Here is a 15,806-nt window from a genome sequence, read left to right on the forward strand (position 1 = left end):
TCTAGAGAGACTTCCATATATAGCTCTGGTGTTCCAGCAATCTGTTAACTTTTCAGCTAAGATTCCAAACCAAGCAATAGAATATATAAAAGTGATTTCTTGAGGACCTCCAATATTTAAAAACAGAAAATAATGTCAAAATAAGATTTGTCTGTATAAAAATATATATATTAAAACCTAACAAGGAAAAAAAATTGGCCACACCACACTATAAGGTTAAAAAGAAAATAGTATAATAAAGGAAATACAAAGGCTTTGGCATGGTTTTTACAATCAACAATGGTTAATTTTGATATGTCGTTGTGAACAACTTCAAAACACTTAAGTTTAAAACTCTTGCAAGCACTTTTAATTGATTAGGAATGAATTTTAGATGCACAAAAATGATTGGACTGTGAACAGTAGTACAACTTCAGCTAAGAACAATTAACTTTTGCTGACCAAAAAAGAAACGTTTGATGCATGAAAATGTGTATAAAACATCTATAGAATATTCTTGTCAAATATAAATGAAATTAACTTTATTATAGAAATCATTCTGGGAGATTTCTAGGGAAGACAAATACTTACATTTTGACATAAAACAAATTGGATTATATCGAAGACACAATCTATCCTTTTCCTATCAAACTTTTCTTCTTTGAAGTTCTCTCTTGATCCTTCGTTTGCACATAAGCATCATCTGTTAATAACCTTTGGAAATCCCAACAGATATTTTTCTTACAGAAATCTAATGCCGTATTGTTCCAGGTTGAATTATATGCAATGGAATGATACAAACTTGAAGCATCAGTCTGAAATCTATGAACAGATTGGTAGAAGTATTCGATATAGCTTGATAAAACTCTTAATTCGTGGCAAAGCTTGTTGATCATGGCTTCCTTTTTTAAAAATAAAATAAAAAACACAACTTCATGACCAACACAAAAGCAAACATCCATTCAGTCTACATTGTTCTTTTTTCATTATAACATACAAATGCCCATTTACAAATAATACATCAAAATGAATAAAAGTTTGGATACCAAAATGAAGATTTGTTCCAACTGATATAATGCCTTCATGTATACAAAGGTCCATGTTAAAGTCTTTCTCCATGTGTTATGTCGTAGGGCACAGTTGCAGTACAGACGTACTCTGAAAGCCGTTCTTCTTTTAGAAAACACAGCGAAACCTCCAACTGTTGTCCATAGAGCCATTTACAAAATCAACACATGGTTTACTGTAATCTTGGCCAATATTGAGACATATCAGGTTCACTGCCGGGAACTTGAACAGGAACTGACACTCCAGGGGAAATAAGACCTTAAAAGAAAAAGAAGAAAAATTTTGTAGAACCAAACACACATATATTCAGCTTCTCTGTGGCCCTATTAAAAGGGGGCTTTCTTCTAAAGCTTCCAGAACTATGTTAAAGAAGTCAATAATATCTTTCCCCGTTTGATCATTTCCTAATTTTAGGAAATCAGTTGACCTAGCCATCTGCAAGCATAGTAGAAAATCCTTTTTGGCCCCACAGTTAAATGTCCAGTCAGTCTGCTCTAACATTTTCAAATTGTAATGGGATACAGTATTTTATTTTTATGTTCCAACTTTATCTAGAAGTGCTGAGAGGGGGAAAGATATAAACTAGAAGGAAGAAACAAAACAATGTTCTGTTCATCATTCCTTCCTTCCTTCAAGTGCAGCCCCCCCAAAACAAGCCAGGAATGGCTTCCCTATTTTATACATGAAGAGTCAAGCCACTAGGTTTAAGCAACTGCTACTAGGACTGGGTTTTTAACAGGTAACTAACAATCACATTTGGATAGAAAATTAGCAATAACTTTCTGAATAAATTGTTGAGATCAGACTGGCAGGAGAAACAACTCCTTTAAATTCCTTTTGACAAAGAAACAAAGGAGTGCTTACCTGTTGAAGTTGCGCCAGAGGCGCCCATTGGCTGGCTGTTCATATGTGTCTGCATGTGAGGAGGGGTATATGTATCATAACTCCTCCCATTTACTGACGGACTTGTGGGCAGCATGCAAGAGTAAGAGGAAGTCTGGCTGGGTACCGGGGGCTGAAAGAACAAAGCAAGGCTTGTGAATTTCAGCAGCATCATATAGCCATTGTTTCCTTTTAGGGACAGTAGATAGACTCTACACACAAAGAAGTAAAACATTCATATTTAGTGCCTTGTTCCACAGAGTGCTCAGTCTTCACGGTTCCCACCCCCAAAAGAGGGCAAATGATTCCCCATCTACATTCCATGGCATGCAGAGAGCAGGTCCTTCCACTTTAAGTCTTACTTATTATATTCAAATAGGGGCTACTTTCTTTGAGCACTTCACTTCCCCAGATTTGAGCACTTTCAGATCTGTCACTGGGTTGGGGAGTGGAGAGTGGAGCATCCTTGCTCAGAAGCATTAACTGTGAATTGGGCTATGTTTTTGTTTATATTGGAATGCATGTTAAGGGTATCTCTCAGAAGTGCCAATCCTAATGATTTTCTCAAATTCAGAAGGAATCATCTATCTTCTTGTTTGTAGCAGGAAATCGGATCAGCTTACCAATCTATAAGCCTTACAGTGAACACCAAAACAAAAACATTTTCTCTCTGGGTCTTGTGCACAAGCTTCCCACAAGTTGGTCTACCATTTGGGAATCACTGGTGCAGAATAGAAATTAGGGTGTGCATGAAAGCCACATTACTGAAGACAAATATTGCTTTTAAGAACTGATATCACTCTCAGTGTTTGGCAATGTAATGGTTTAAGTCTTACATCCCAGTCCAATTTCTGGATCAGTGAATATGTTAGACTTCAAGGTGACAACCAGTTTAAACCCATGAGGAATAGCAGCTTAAATCTAAATATTTTATCATAGTCAGGTTATGGATTGGCCTGGTTTTCTAGTTGTTTACCTATATTTATTCAGAACAGCATGGATATAGAAAGCAGCAGATATAATACAACAGGCCCATTGGTAACCTTAATAATATACAATCCACAAATTTATACCTGTATTTATCCCCAAACTGATTGTCATTGGGACTGAGTTGGGTTTTTTTGGGGGGGGGCTGCTAAAAGTAATTAGGTTTCTAATTCCCATTACAATATTCCCTGTGATTTGGATATTTTACTTTCTAATCTCTCTTAACTCTCTGTCTTTCCTTTGAAAGTACTGCTGTTACATTTTTGTGGATATTAGGTTACAGTTGCACTCTGGCTATCTGTGTAAAAGTGCTGCTTCTTCCTCAGCAATCCACATAAAACAGAAATAACAATTGCCTTTATTTTAGGAATATTGTTTTGCTTCCACAACGACTGTCAGGTTCTTAAAGGACTGTATTTTGAAACATTCTGTATTTATCTTTTATCCAGAATTTATCTTTCATGTATTATCTTTGGATTACTTTAGAACTCTTATCAGGCATGCTCAGATTCCCACTCCCAATAATCCTGGGTTCAATTAACAAAGAGTTCCCAACCCAAAATGCAACTCTGGTCCAAAATGCAAATTCAGATGCACATGCCAAGTAAATAACCAACATAAAGCCCTTCCCAACATTTACTCATGACTATGCATTAATATACTAGCTTCAGTTCTAAATTCAAGAGGCATGCCATACAGACATACTGTATTTACTGCAAATGTATTTGTATTTGATTGATTGTGGGGGTGGGGGGTCATAAAGAACATAGCAACCTATTCCATTATGGCCAATTCTACTATGATCTGATTTCCCCAAGTTCCAGCCTGAAATAGCTGTACCAGTCAATGCTTCATGAAAAGCCATGGAAAACCTATAGCTTCTGTATCTTCCTATGAGCTCCATCGCATGTGTACAATAATGATTGGGGACCCTAGCATTGTATTCTCCCCCCCCCCCACTCAGCCAGCTAGTTATCCACCTGCTTACAAGCATGAGGTTTGGCAGCTCTGTTCACTTTAACACAGCTATTTAGAACTGCAGGTGCTGTTCACATCCTCCTCTCCCCCTTGGGTATTTCTAGGGTGCCAATAGCCACAGTGTCTCATCAGCCAAGGTGTAATCCTGCTAGCATTTTAATAAGCCTTTTCTCCTCACCAATGCTATACTAATGAGTTTCTCTGGTTGGGTACATTTTTTTTCTTAAACAGATTCTGAAACTTTTGCTTTATGAATTCAAATCCATGAGCGCCAATTAACTCACTACACATATTTTTCACAATTTTATCAAGTCCTTTATTTCTCTTTTTCAGTCCAGATGATCACATTCCAGGTTTGGAAAGCTCTTCCTAGTTATTGTGTACCTAACTATCATGTTCCATTGCAACAGTCCTTTTATGTTGGCTCATTCTACAACTTTTAGATCAATGGGTTGTATGCTGCCTTCCTATTCATGGAAGGCTCTTTCATCCAGTGGAGGTTTCCATGAATGGAAAGAAGGGGGAAGATGTTTTTTGCAAATTCCCCTTTTCTCCCGCAGTCCCCAGCACTATCTTCCATGAGGGTACTCAACCATTTTAGGGGAAATCAGAGAAAAGGGGGATATCACAATGCCACGCCTTCCATTCACAAAAATATCTGCTGGATCAGAGTGCCTTTCTTGAACAAATCAGACACTTTAGAAGCCCTGATTCAGTTGAAATCGCATGTGCCCTACTAGAAAAACTAGTCATAGACCCCGAGTCTAAACATATTAGCCTTCATTCAGAAAATGTTTGCTGCACTTTTGTTCTATGGAAATCACTCAAGCAATGTATAACATTTTCTTACGATATAGCATGCATATTCAAAGAGCTCCACAACATTTATACACAATGCATCAGCCGCATGTCAAGAACTCTCAAACAGATTGAAATCAGTGAGACAATTAATCACAACTGACTGAAATGCCATGGGGCTTAAGCACAATCAACTCTAACTGGATCAGGACCAACCACCATGATTCAATATAGATTTCATGCATGTTTCATTCTGCACAATACTGTATCCTTTAGGTGGCATTTAGGTCTATTAAGTGCCTTGTAAAGTATACAAGGTCAGGGTGTCAGTTGTATACACCAATGGGCAAACTCCCATTAATTACCTGGATGTTCCTAATACACCCTTTGGTGATAATTTTTCTATTGCTCCGGGAACTTTGCCTCTTTGAAATCAGAGTATTATGCAACTTGTATATTTACCAGGAGTGGAATACCCAATAATATTGACAAATTTGCCTTTTAGTTGACTCATAGCCTATTAAATTGAGTTCATAAGAGATCTTAGGTATGGTCCCATTCTTTTAATTAATGTTAATCAATTGCAAATTAAATTATTCTGGATTAACAACTGTCACATTTTTCTACAGTAAAACATAAGAAGAGTGTGCTGGATCAGACCAATGGCCCATCTGATTCAGTAACCTGTTATCTCAGTAGCCAATGTATATCAATGGTCATGGACACCATTTAGAATCATGCTGTAGTCAAAAGCAAGTCTTCTTTTAAAAATGTGGGGGACTCTAATAGTGAGTTAATAAACAAGGTTAGCGACCGTTAGAGGGTGTCTAAACTGTCCTTGAACACTACTGTTGTGAATTAGAAGCAGGTTCCAGCCTTGCTTCCACACAGCAAAAAGTTAGCTGTGGATAGGGTTAATGCTAAGACTCCCCACTTTGGAGAAACTCAGAGCAACGCCACTTAGCCAGCAACTTCCTGCCATCTTGCCCAATGTTCAATTGAGTTTAGATATTGTAAATTGGGTTTGAAAATCCCCATGTCACACTAATACAGGACTTTTAAAAAATAATAATAATAATTGCATATGGCAGTACCAAAGGAACAGTGCTAAAAAATTATTAGTCATTCTTTTTATTTACTTATTCTGGCCTTCACTCCCAAGCATTACAGTTTTCCCTTGGTTTATTCTCACAAAGGTCCCTGGGATAGTGATTTGTCCAAGGCCACCCTGTGAGCTTCATGCTGAATAGGATTTTGAACCATGTCTAAACACTATCCACCAGTGGTGCTGTCAAGGTATGGCTTTGGGGAGAAAGTGCAGGGCCCCAGTCATCAAAATGACCAGGAGGACCCACCAAAAATGCCATAGGGCTGACTTACCACACGTTGAAATAATGCACATTACCATATGGAGGTGAGAGGTGGGGGAGGGGGAGAGAGAGAGAGCCATAATTTCTTCTAAAACTACCTAACTCACACAACTGCTATCCACAACAACAATTCAGTGGCTTCTACAGGATAGTATTGCCCACACAAAAGGAACAGAGTGGCAAACATAAGAAATCACTGAATTTAAGCATCCCTGTGAAAGCTCAGAAGGACCAGATTAAACTATTGATGTTTTACTCAGGAGTGACCTGATTGAAATAAAAAGGAGAAAACTATGCAGCATAGAAGCAAACTCCTAGGGGCCGAGGTCCCTTCACCCTCCCTCCAATAAAATATTTGAGGGGGCCGGGCCCCCTGGAAGTTGATGGGCATTGCCATTCAAACGGTGCCTGTCCACCAAGTCTTGTGGTCGATTATGCAGGGCAGGGCTTACTTCTCCCCCCCCCCATATTTTATTCAAGTTGGTACCCCTGCTTTGGAGTAGCCAGTTTGGAGGCTGCTGCCTTGCTCCTTCCAGGGTTTCAAACCCAAGAGCACTTTACTCTGATTAATTGTTCTCAAAATACCCTTTAGCTCTCTGTCAGAATCAAGGTAGTTAAACCTTGGCAAAAATGATGTCCCGAGGCCTGTTTATGGATAAAGTGGAACTTCTGGCCGGCATTGTAGACCGCTAGCATAAAGCCAGGCCCTGAGAGCTACTCCACGTTAATTAGCCCAAGGAAGAAATCTTGATGAGTGGCTCAAGCACCTCCATTAGGCTAATCAGTCTCAAGGAGGTTCCATGTTGACTTCACAAATTTGAAGACTTCATAATGGTGTGAAAACAGAAATCCCCTTGACCTTTGACAACCTCCTCTTTTGGCCTGGAATTGGCATTTTCCACCCCAACCATCGAATGGACAAGGCTCTGCCCAGCTCAGAGAGAGAACAAGAAAGTGGGGGAGAAAGAAAGAAAGAAAGAGAGCATATTAGTGGATTATACTTACTTGCATAGGCAGGTTGTTAGCCATTGTGAAGCTAGGCATGGGTGGCAAAGCACTGTATGTGTTTGTTAGCGCGGTGTCTGTTCTGCCCAGCATTGAACCTGATGTGAAAGAGGAAACTATAATAGAATAGATAGATAGACAGGATGGACGTATTAGTTTACGCTTCAATCAGATGACTGTATTACTGTACAGAGCGTTCTGTTCTATTGCCCCAAATGGGTGACTGACTGATCAATACATTTCTGAAAGCACATTACCAGGTGTTGTGGGTTGCGGGATTGGTTGGTAGACACTTGTGCTAAAACTACTGCTGATGGGAATGTGGCTGGGGGTGTTGCTGGCTTGTCTTCTCTGATTCCTTAGCTTCTCTTCCCGTCTCCATTTTGCCCTCCTGTTGGAAAACCACACCTGCAAAACGCAAGAGCCTTTCTGTTAGCACTGTGGAAAGAGGACCTTGTCCTATCACGCATCATTCAGAGCAGAAGACCCAGCTACTTCTCTAGAGCTACTCATGGGAAGCCTCTATAAAGACAGAGCCTCACTGCAACCTTTTTTTCATATTTATCTATTATCTATTTAACAAAATGACTGGGGAATAAACAGGGAACCACTGATCTACAAAGTCATCTGCATGTGTGACTGGCTTCCCACAGGGCAGATTGGATGCACATCTACTACACACCTGCACACATGGGTTTTTGTTAGGGGGGCAGGCCTTTTGTTGGGGGGGCAGAACCTCAGTTTGCTATGTGTTTTTATTGATTTTTATTGATTGGGGGGGCAGCTGCCCCTCCCTTGTGCCCACGCCTGCACATATATAGCTATCTAGGCAAGAGCCAGATGGAACAACAAGCACTGCTTGGGGCTTTCCTGTCCTCATGCATGGGAAGGGCTGTAGCCCAGTAGGAGAGCATCTAGCTTGGAATGCAGACGGTCCCAGGTTCAATCTCTGGCATCTCCAGGGAGGGATTGGAGAGGCCCCTGCCTGACAGAGAGCTGCAATGCACACAACACTGAGCCTGATGGACCAGTGGGCTGACTCAGGATAAGACAGCTTCATGTGTTCCTATCAGGCTGCAGATGGACAGCTTTGTTGGAGACTAGGTATTTCCCCCTGAAAACATCAGTGTCCCCCTTTACAGGGTGATGGGAGGGGAGGGGAAGAAAGAAAACATTACATAGTCACTTGAGTACCTGTATTCTTGCTTCAGGCAAGTCTATTTTGGCAGCTAGTCTCTCTCTGGCAAACACATCAGGATAGTGAGTTCTCTCGAATTCTGGTAGAAAGGAAACGTGGCGGAGTTAGTTTTAAAAACAGATCTCAGAAAGGACGGCCGCTTCCTGCTTTCAGCTGTCTATGTTTGAGTGCACTTTATGCTTTCAATCTTTTATGAGGAATATTTCCACCAAAGTGCTCCTATGATTTTTATTCCTTTCCTTTAAGAAGAGGGAGATGTCATTGTTCAGTGTTCACACACACATATACATTCTCTCACCCTGCTAGATAAATATGTGATTAATACCAGACTATGCAATTATAGGAGTAGATTGTTAAGAAGGAATTGACCAGAGTTCCTCTGTGTTTGGATGTATTTAGAGCAGCCAATGCATAAAAAATGAGGGCCTCCTTTTCCTGTGCTAACATTTGAACATGAGTAAGTTAATACGTGATCATCTAATCGGATTTCAAGCAAAGCGTTTGAAATCTGGGCCCAGAATCGGAGGTGCATCAAAAGAAGCAGAAGGACAACTGTCCTCTGGGGCAACTGGTGATGCCAGGACAGGAACTGCAGTCTCAGTATCCTGAAAGCTGCCCTTCAAGCATATAATGTAACCTGAGAGAAGGGCGAGGTTGGCTGCAGTCAGAAGTCTCATCACCATGACTCAGCCAATATGAGCTGCCCAACTGCTGCACTGTGGAGCAGGTGGATTGTCAGTTTAGAATGCTGTCCTTATCATGTCACCTCCAAGCATTTAAAAGATGCCTTTGGTAGGAAAACCATGTGAGATCCTCGTCAATGTCCATCGAAGAATTTCTTTGGAACTTGTCAGGATGGGCCAGAAGAGAGCAGAGGATGTGAAGCCCTTCCCTAGTTTTGACTCAGGCACATGCCACATACCTTTCTCAAGCGCTTCAATTTGTTCTTGGGTGAAGGAGGTCCGATTTCTTTGCAGCTTCCTTTTCAGCTGAAGCCTCATCTGGGCCTCGTCTGAATCTTCTCCATTGGAACTGATGGAGTTGGTGTTTTCTCCCCCTCCTTCTTGTTGCGGACAACCATCTGCAACAGAATGAGGAAGCCATCCTGAGAAAGACCAAGCTGGACCGCTATGTTCTAGCACAAAAAGTCAGCCGTGACCAAGGACATAGCTTCTTAACCTTGCCCAAGTTACAACCACCCATCAGCTTACTTGAGGGTGAGATGAGGCCTTGTGATAAATTGTATGAGAAGCCTCTTATTGGTCAAGTTGTTTCTCAGTTAAACCAAACATATTTGAGGTCAATGTATGTCCAGACCCAAAACATGCTGCCACCTGATAGTTCTGCAGTACATGTATCTCACTGAAGTTACATGAAACTTCCTTGCATATAATCAGCTTGATCCAACTTCTGCTGTGGGACATGGAGCGGTTATACCCAAAGGAGGTGCACAAAGTGGGCATCTAAACAAAAGGCAGAGGGGAATCTGCACTTCCAGGCTCTGAGTGTGCATGGCAACACTTGTGGAGTTTCAGACTGAGATTGGTGTAATAGGAATTGGGGATCAGAAGCCCCGGTACTCTATTCTAAATGGTTTGTGGACTAGAGTGTGAGGCTTAAGCCCTTGGTCCATACTGAAATACATGGACTACTGTGGGACTGGTGATATAAGGACAAACAATGCCTTATTTAAAAGGTTTATCAGTCTTGAAATCTTGGGTGGGATAGTGACTGATGAAAAAAGGTCACCCCCCTCCCACTTGCAATACAGAGGAGTTCAAAGGAATATGTAACAAAACACAAATTAGTATGTAACAATGGGGGACATATATCATGTTCAAATAAAGAAGATGCAGTTTATCTAAATAACAACATATTCCCACTGTATGAACTAAAGATTAACAATACATTTTAATTCTATTGATAAAAGACATCACTTCTCCCTCCCATACAAATACAACAATCCAATAAATGATTTCAAGTGGAGATGGTTGTAACTTTTTGAAAATGCCCTGCAAAAGATCCTCTCTGTATGGAATTTATTTACCTATTGCTGCACTTAAAATAGTGATGTTCAGTATTTCAGATTATCTATAATCAGTAATTCCTATCTAATCAATTAGATGTTGATAGGTTTGCAGAAAATGCTATTAAGAAACCAAACCAAGCTTGTAATCTTTTTTAAAAAATATTTATCTAGTTTTGATTTGAATTCTGCACAGTCAATTTCATTTTAAAGGTTGTGGATTTAGAAGTGCCTGCATTGTTCTGCAGTTTTATTCAACTATTGTATGAGTGTGCATTGCCTTGACACCTATTACAGAGCACAGCTGTAATTATATCATCACCAAGAACAGGCTATAATTGCTGAAAATGGAATTTTATATTTAGATAAAAGGACTGTCCATTCTTTGTAATGTGTTGCACCAGAGAAAAGTAAGATTTCTTTAAAATTTTTAACATGTAATTTTAAAAAGAAATAGTAGCGAGTTCGCTAAGTAGCTAAATATGCTATTCTGCAGCTGAGCGCCTGGCATATCATTTAAGTGGTACATTTTTAATTAGGGCATTTCCAACACTTTTAATGTAATTTCTATCATTAAACAAGAGAAAGTTTTATTGTTTTCACATTGCTGCTGGAGGTAAAGATATGCTCGTGGTCTAGCTGTCTTTCAAAGTGTCTGCAGACACTGAGGGAAAAGGGAAAGGAGGGGGGGAGAAGGGTGTTTTACAAAAGGAATGGACATTTCTGTAGAGGCAAAGGAGAAGTTGTCAGTAAATTAACTCTCCCTTTCCTTTCAGAGAATAATTTGAAGCGTTTTGATGTTGCTAAATGAAAAATAGAAGAAGGGATTCTTTTGATTCTAACACTCTGGACTAGGAAGGAAGAGAGTGAGAAAAGTTATGCTACCAAAAAAAAATCAACCAGCAGTTTTCTCTCTCTCCTAAGCCTGGAAAAAATATATATATATTTGTGGGAAATCAACTTTAAAGTAATATCGTTTATAATCGGCTCACAATGGGGCCCAGCCTTCAAAGCCTCAAGAGAATTGTGACAGGATCTGGTAGGGATCTTTTCAAACACTTTGAAATGTTTTAAAACCCCAACTTTCTCCCCCATTTAAACAGTTGGATTCATCTCCAGTGGTCACCATATGGGCGTTTGGAGATCTATTGAGATGACCACCAACACTTGAATAGCGAGGGGGCTGCTTTTCACCAGGACACAATGCCTGCAGAGTAAGGGAAACTATTAAACTCTTGGGGCAAGGAGGAGGGTTGGCAAACTTTCGTGGGCAGAATTTTGAGGACACAATCAGGCAGGCCCAACAAAAGGATTCTCTTGAGGCGTGCAGCGGCCCACATTGTATCACAAGGATCCCAGTCAACAGACTTTTCAGTGAAGTATGTTAACCTTTAGGCACTACTATCATTAATCACTGTCCCCTGGGCTGGGCTACTCAATGCTATTTAGGATTTTTAAAAAACTTTCTATAGGAGCTGAGGAAGAAAGAAAGAACACCCCTAAACTGGTGAATAGGCCAGTTCCATACACTGAGCCTGTTTACTCAACACCAGGAAGGGGGAAAAGAGGTGGGGGTTAGAGGAGAGAACTACTTAGCTAAGATTAGAGAAGCTTCAACTAGCAGAGGAGAATCCAGGACAAGGGCCCTGTTTTTATTTACTAGCTAGAGTTGGTGGCTGGCTTTTTAAGTTAAGGGCACTGCTAGGAGCCTCTTCCAGGAGTCCTCCGTGCTGGAGAAACGCAGCCCACTCAGATCTTCAGCCCTAATTACTTCTGCCTTTTCTCACAAGGCTGATGGACTCTGAGCCCTACATTACACCTTGCACGCAGGTTGAGGTAGTTGAGGAGATACTTGAGCGCAACCCAGGCAAACACTGGTCGCCTTAGTCAATGATGCACGTGTGAAATTGACTGGGGCCCCAATCCTTTCCTGGATTTAAAGGAAGGGGCACTGTGGACCGTTCAAAACTGAAGCCAATGTGCTTATTTGCAATTAAAAGCACTTCGGAGGAGAGTGCTTGGGTTCACCGGGATTTGCATCGGGTACTTCAGCCCAAGAAGAATTCCCTGCTCTGAAATGACTGCGCATTACGCGGGCGAGATCCAATCAGGAGGCGCATTTGCTGCGCGGACTTTAGCCGAGGGTCAAAAATGTCTACGTGGTCGGGGATAATTCCTTCCGTGCGATGCAACCTGAACTCATGGGATGAAATGGCCTGAAATCCAAACGCTGCAGCTTATAACCAGTTTTGGAATCAGGCTGTCCAATGCAAGAGAAGCGCTGAGCTCATTTTGACAGACAGCTCAGCGGCACTTAATTCGGAGCAGCCGTTCGCAGGATCGCGGTGCACCAGTTCCGCGGTCAAATCGCATTTCTGGCCACCTGGCTGAAAAGATGATTGAGTTTCAACCGTTTTGCCCCACTGATATCTTATATGAACGAAAGTTAAAATGAAATAAAGAAACTCCAACGGTTTGTGCTTAGCGCGTGTATATAACCAAACCAAATCTGCAAGCGACAACAAAGTCCCAGTGACCCAGAAGGAACAACCTTCGGTATAATCGGGACATTTTGGGTGGGAATTGGCTACTTTGTAGTTGTGGTCAAAGGGAGTGCTCCAAAAGCACGCAACACTTTCGGATCTTTCCAACTCCATTCCTTATTGCTGCGCCCTCCCTCGAAGGTGGTGCCAGCGCTGGGCAAAAGCCCAAATCTGCCCGTTTTCGGCGCGCCTTTGGAGGGTGCGTGCGGATGGGTCCGTGCGGGTGAGCAGGGAATTTTCGTCTGTTGCAGCTTGCGGCTTGATCCCCCAGCCCAGCTGCTTGCCAGACCTCTCCGGGGAGGCGGTTTGGGATCCTAAGGGCCCGCGCGGAGTCATTTTTCAGCTCCTCTTTCACCGCTTAGCCAAGGCAGTTTTGGAGAAATGGCAGGAGCCGTTAAAATTAAAGGAACCAGATTCAATCCACGAAAAGCAGGGATAATTCTCTCCTTCTGCAAGGCGAAAATGGCCCCAAAGCAGGATTTGTTTTCTTTTTTCTTTTTTTCCAGGTTAAGGGGGGTTTAAAAACAAAAGGAAGCAACCTCAACCCGCTCCTCATCCATTCTCCAGTCAACCTCCGCTTCTAATGACCCGCAAAGCCCCATGGATATCAATGGGAGGGTCCCCATTGACTTCAACAGAATGACGGTTGCACCCGAAATCAAGAGCTCTTCGTTTTCTTTAAGGAGCACTTATGACAACTTTTTCGCTTGTCTTCATTCTGCTGTTTGAAGACCCTTTTCTCCCCCCGCCCCTCAAAACGGTGTCTGTTTAAACTATTTTAAGTTTTGCTTTGGAAAGACAGATATATGTGTGCGTGTGTGTTTGTTTTTAAGGGAAAAGAAATGCCAGACAATTAAGATATCTTTCTTTCTTTTAAAATGAGACTTGGGAAAAAAGAAGAAGCCTATAAAGGAATGAACTCAATAGCCCGTTCCACCTTCTAGACCTAATCCGTAAGAAAAAGCGAGTGAATATGCTGTCGCTATTATCCTATAGCTAGACCATCTGACGCTGGGTATAGGATTTGTTTTCCAGGAAAGGGGAAAAAACGGGGGGGGGGGATAAAAGACGCTGGGAAATAAAATCATTCCTTAGTTTCTTAGTGTCTTAATCAGTGAGGCGGAAAACTAGCAGAGAGGGGGAAAAGAAAGAAAGATAGCAAACCGATTGCGGCACCTTTCAGCTGTGGAGCTGGGATCAAAACATTGTAGCATCTGTTGAAAGAGAAAGTGTCTAAATCCTATAGAAGGCTTTAGTCTTATAAGGAGGGGCGAGAGGAGGCGGAGGGGGGGGGGGAGATAAGAAACAGTGTCTCAGTGATCCCTAAAACCGCTAAATCACTGGAGAATTTCTCCCGGATAGAGATGTCTCTTTTTGTTCTGTCAGCCCTCATGTATCCATTATTTTATTCACTGCTGCATGGCGTTTATCAGATTGAGACCATATTTGTCCCCCTCTGAGACCTAACCTTGCCTTATGCTTTTGGAGTAATGGACTCTTAAAATCCAGGAACACAGAGGCAGCCCGGCGAGGGGGGGCACCCGAGTCCCCCGCATGAATATTCCAGGGCAGAGGCATTTTATTAATTTTAATTTAGTGGTGCAAAGGCTTTAAGTGCGCGTCTCTCTCTCCTCTTCTTCCCCCCCCCCCCAGCGCCTCAGCCAAGGCCTCTACGCCCCCTCCCCCGCTTTCCTCGTCCACATTTTTTTGAGGTTGACTCAGGGCCAAGAATATAGTAGCAGGCCCCCATCCGCAAGCTTTATTCCCATTCATTTGTTTTAACTATATGGCAACTGGTGATTAATGGGGGTCTTTGAAACCCTGGCACCCAGATCCTATACACGTTGACAAGAAGAAGAAGAAGAAGAAGAAGAAGAAGACCAGTGGGCCTTACTTCCACGTAAATGTGCTTTAGGGAGAGCAGCTGAATACACTCTGGGGAAAACGATCCAGCCACAGTTAAGCACTTTTAAGATTGTAGTCCCATGGGCGTTTAATGGGGAGCTGGACTCATTGTCTAAAACGGGGCTTTTCTTCTGAGTAAACCTCTTACCAGCAGATCTCAGTGGTGTAAATGGGATGGATTGATCCGCGCGCTCCCATTAAAACCGGTGGGATTTACAAGGGCTGAATCCTGCCCCTCGTCTCCCTCCACGGGCCCTAGCCAAATACTGCCTGAAATCCAGCACAAAAACCAGCACAAAAACCGAAAACAAAATTCTGAGATCCAGCGCTCCTGTCTAGGGAATTTAGAGAGCAAATCCACGCCCTGTCCCGCACGGGTTAATCTTTAACCCCAAGGATCTCCTCAGTTTTTGTGCGGGGGAAGGTGTGTGCTTCGGTTTAAAATTTAAATTTTAAAGGATGAGGATGGGGGCTGCTGTTTCAGGAAACTATAGAGGAATAAGACATCGCGTCTTTTCCGAAAGGGCTTCATGCCCGATTCCCAATGATTTCTGCGACAGATCTTACTTCCTTTCAATACAACAACAACAACATCACCTGGGAAGGGAGAGAATTCCAATTTTAAAATAACTAAATACGCGCATGGCGATGAAATGTACCCTCGGTTCAGATATTACAGCAACGGACTTCAAGCAACCTGTTATCTCACTGCAAACACGCACGCACCAACCGGGGTGGGTGGGTGTGGAGGAAGAAATATTGAGCCCAACAAATTGAGGGTGAGATATCAAAACTGGACCTTCCGACACCCAGAGAGAGAGTTTCTTGACTCCCCCTCCCGCCCCCGTTTACCCTTGGAGGGGCTGCATACGTTCCTACACTCTGGTTTATGACAATGTTCCGCTTTGGTATAATATCCGATATAACATTCAAATAAAGCCAAATTTCCCAGCTTCTTGTGATCAGGCTCTCTTCTTCCCTCTCTGATGAGATCTGAAGTATCTGGAACCCTATTAATTGCCAATGATCTCTCTCATTGTCTCTCTCTCACACATACTTCCACGATC

The 15,806-nt window shown here is 42.1% G+C and overlaps 1 protein-coding gene across 14 annotated transcripts in view; it reads right to left on the minus strand.

The window, feature by feature from the left end:
* Window positions 1-237: 237 nt before the first annotated feature.
* The window catches only part of PAX6 (paired box 6), a 42,795-nt gene continuing 27,226 nt past the window's right edge, over window positions 238-15,806 (minus strand). For 10 of the 14 annotated variants that reach the window (XM_080983620.1, XM_080983614.1, XM_080983616.1 and 7 more), the window contains 6 exons: window positions 9,188-9,346; window positions 8,262-8,344; window positions 7,325-7,475; window positions 7,068-7,183; window positions 1,912-2,062; window positions 241-1,305 (listed from right to left, as the gene is read on the minus strand). In XM_080983620.1, coding sequence (XP_080839746.1) covers window positions 1,220-1,305; window positions 1,912-2,062; window positions 7,068-7,183; window positions 7,325-7,475; window positions 8,262-8,344; window positions 9,188-9,346 — 746 coding nt within the window. In that variant the 3' untranslated portion in view covers window positions 241-1,219. Of the gene's footprint in view, window positions 1,306-1,911; window positions 2,063-7,067; window positions 7,184-7,324; window positions 7,476-8,261; window positions 8,345-9,187; window positions 9,347-15,806 lie in introns of all 14 variants that reach the window. The other 4 variants (XM_080983608.1, XM_080983610.1, XM_080983613.1 and 1 more) reach the window with 4 other exon arrangements.

Source organism: Podarcis pityusensis (assembly GCF_964106645.2).
Source record: "Podarcis pityusensis genome assembly, chromosome: 1".
Classification (NCBI taxonomy): domain Eukaryota; kingdom Metazoa; phylum Chordata; class Lepidosauria; order Squamata; family Lacertidae; genus Podarcis; species Podarcis pityusensis.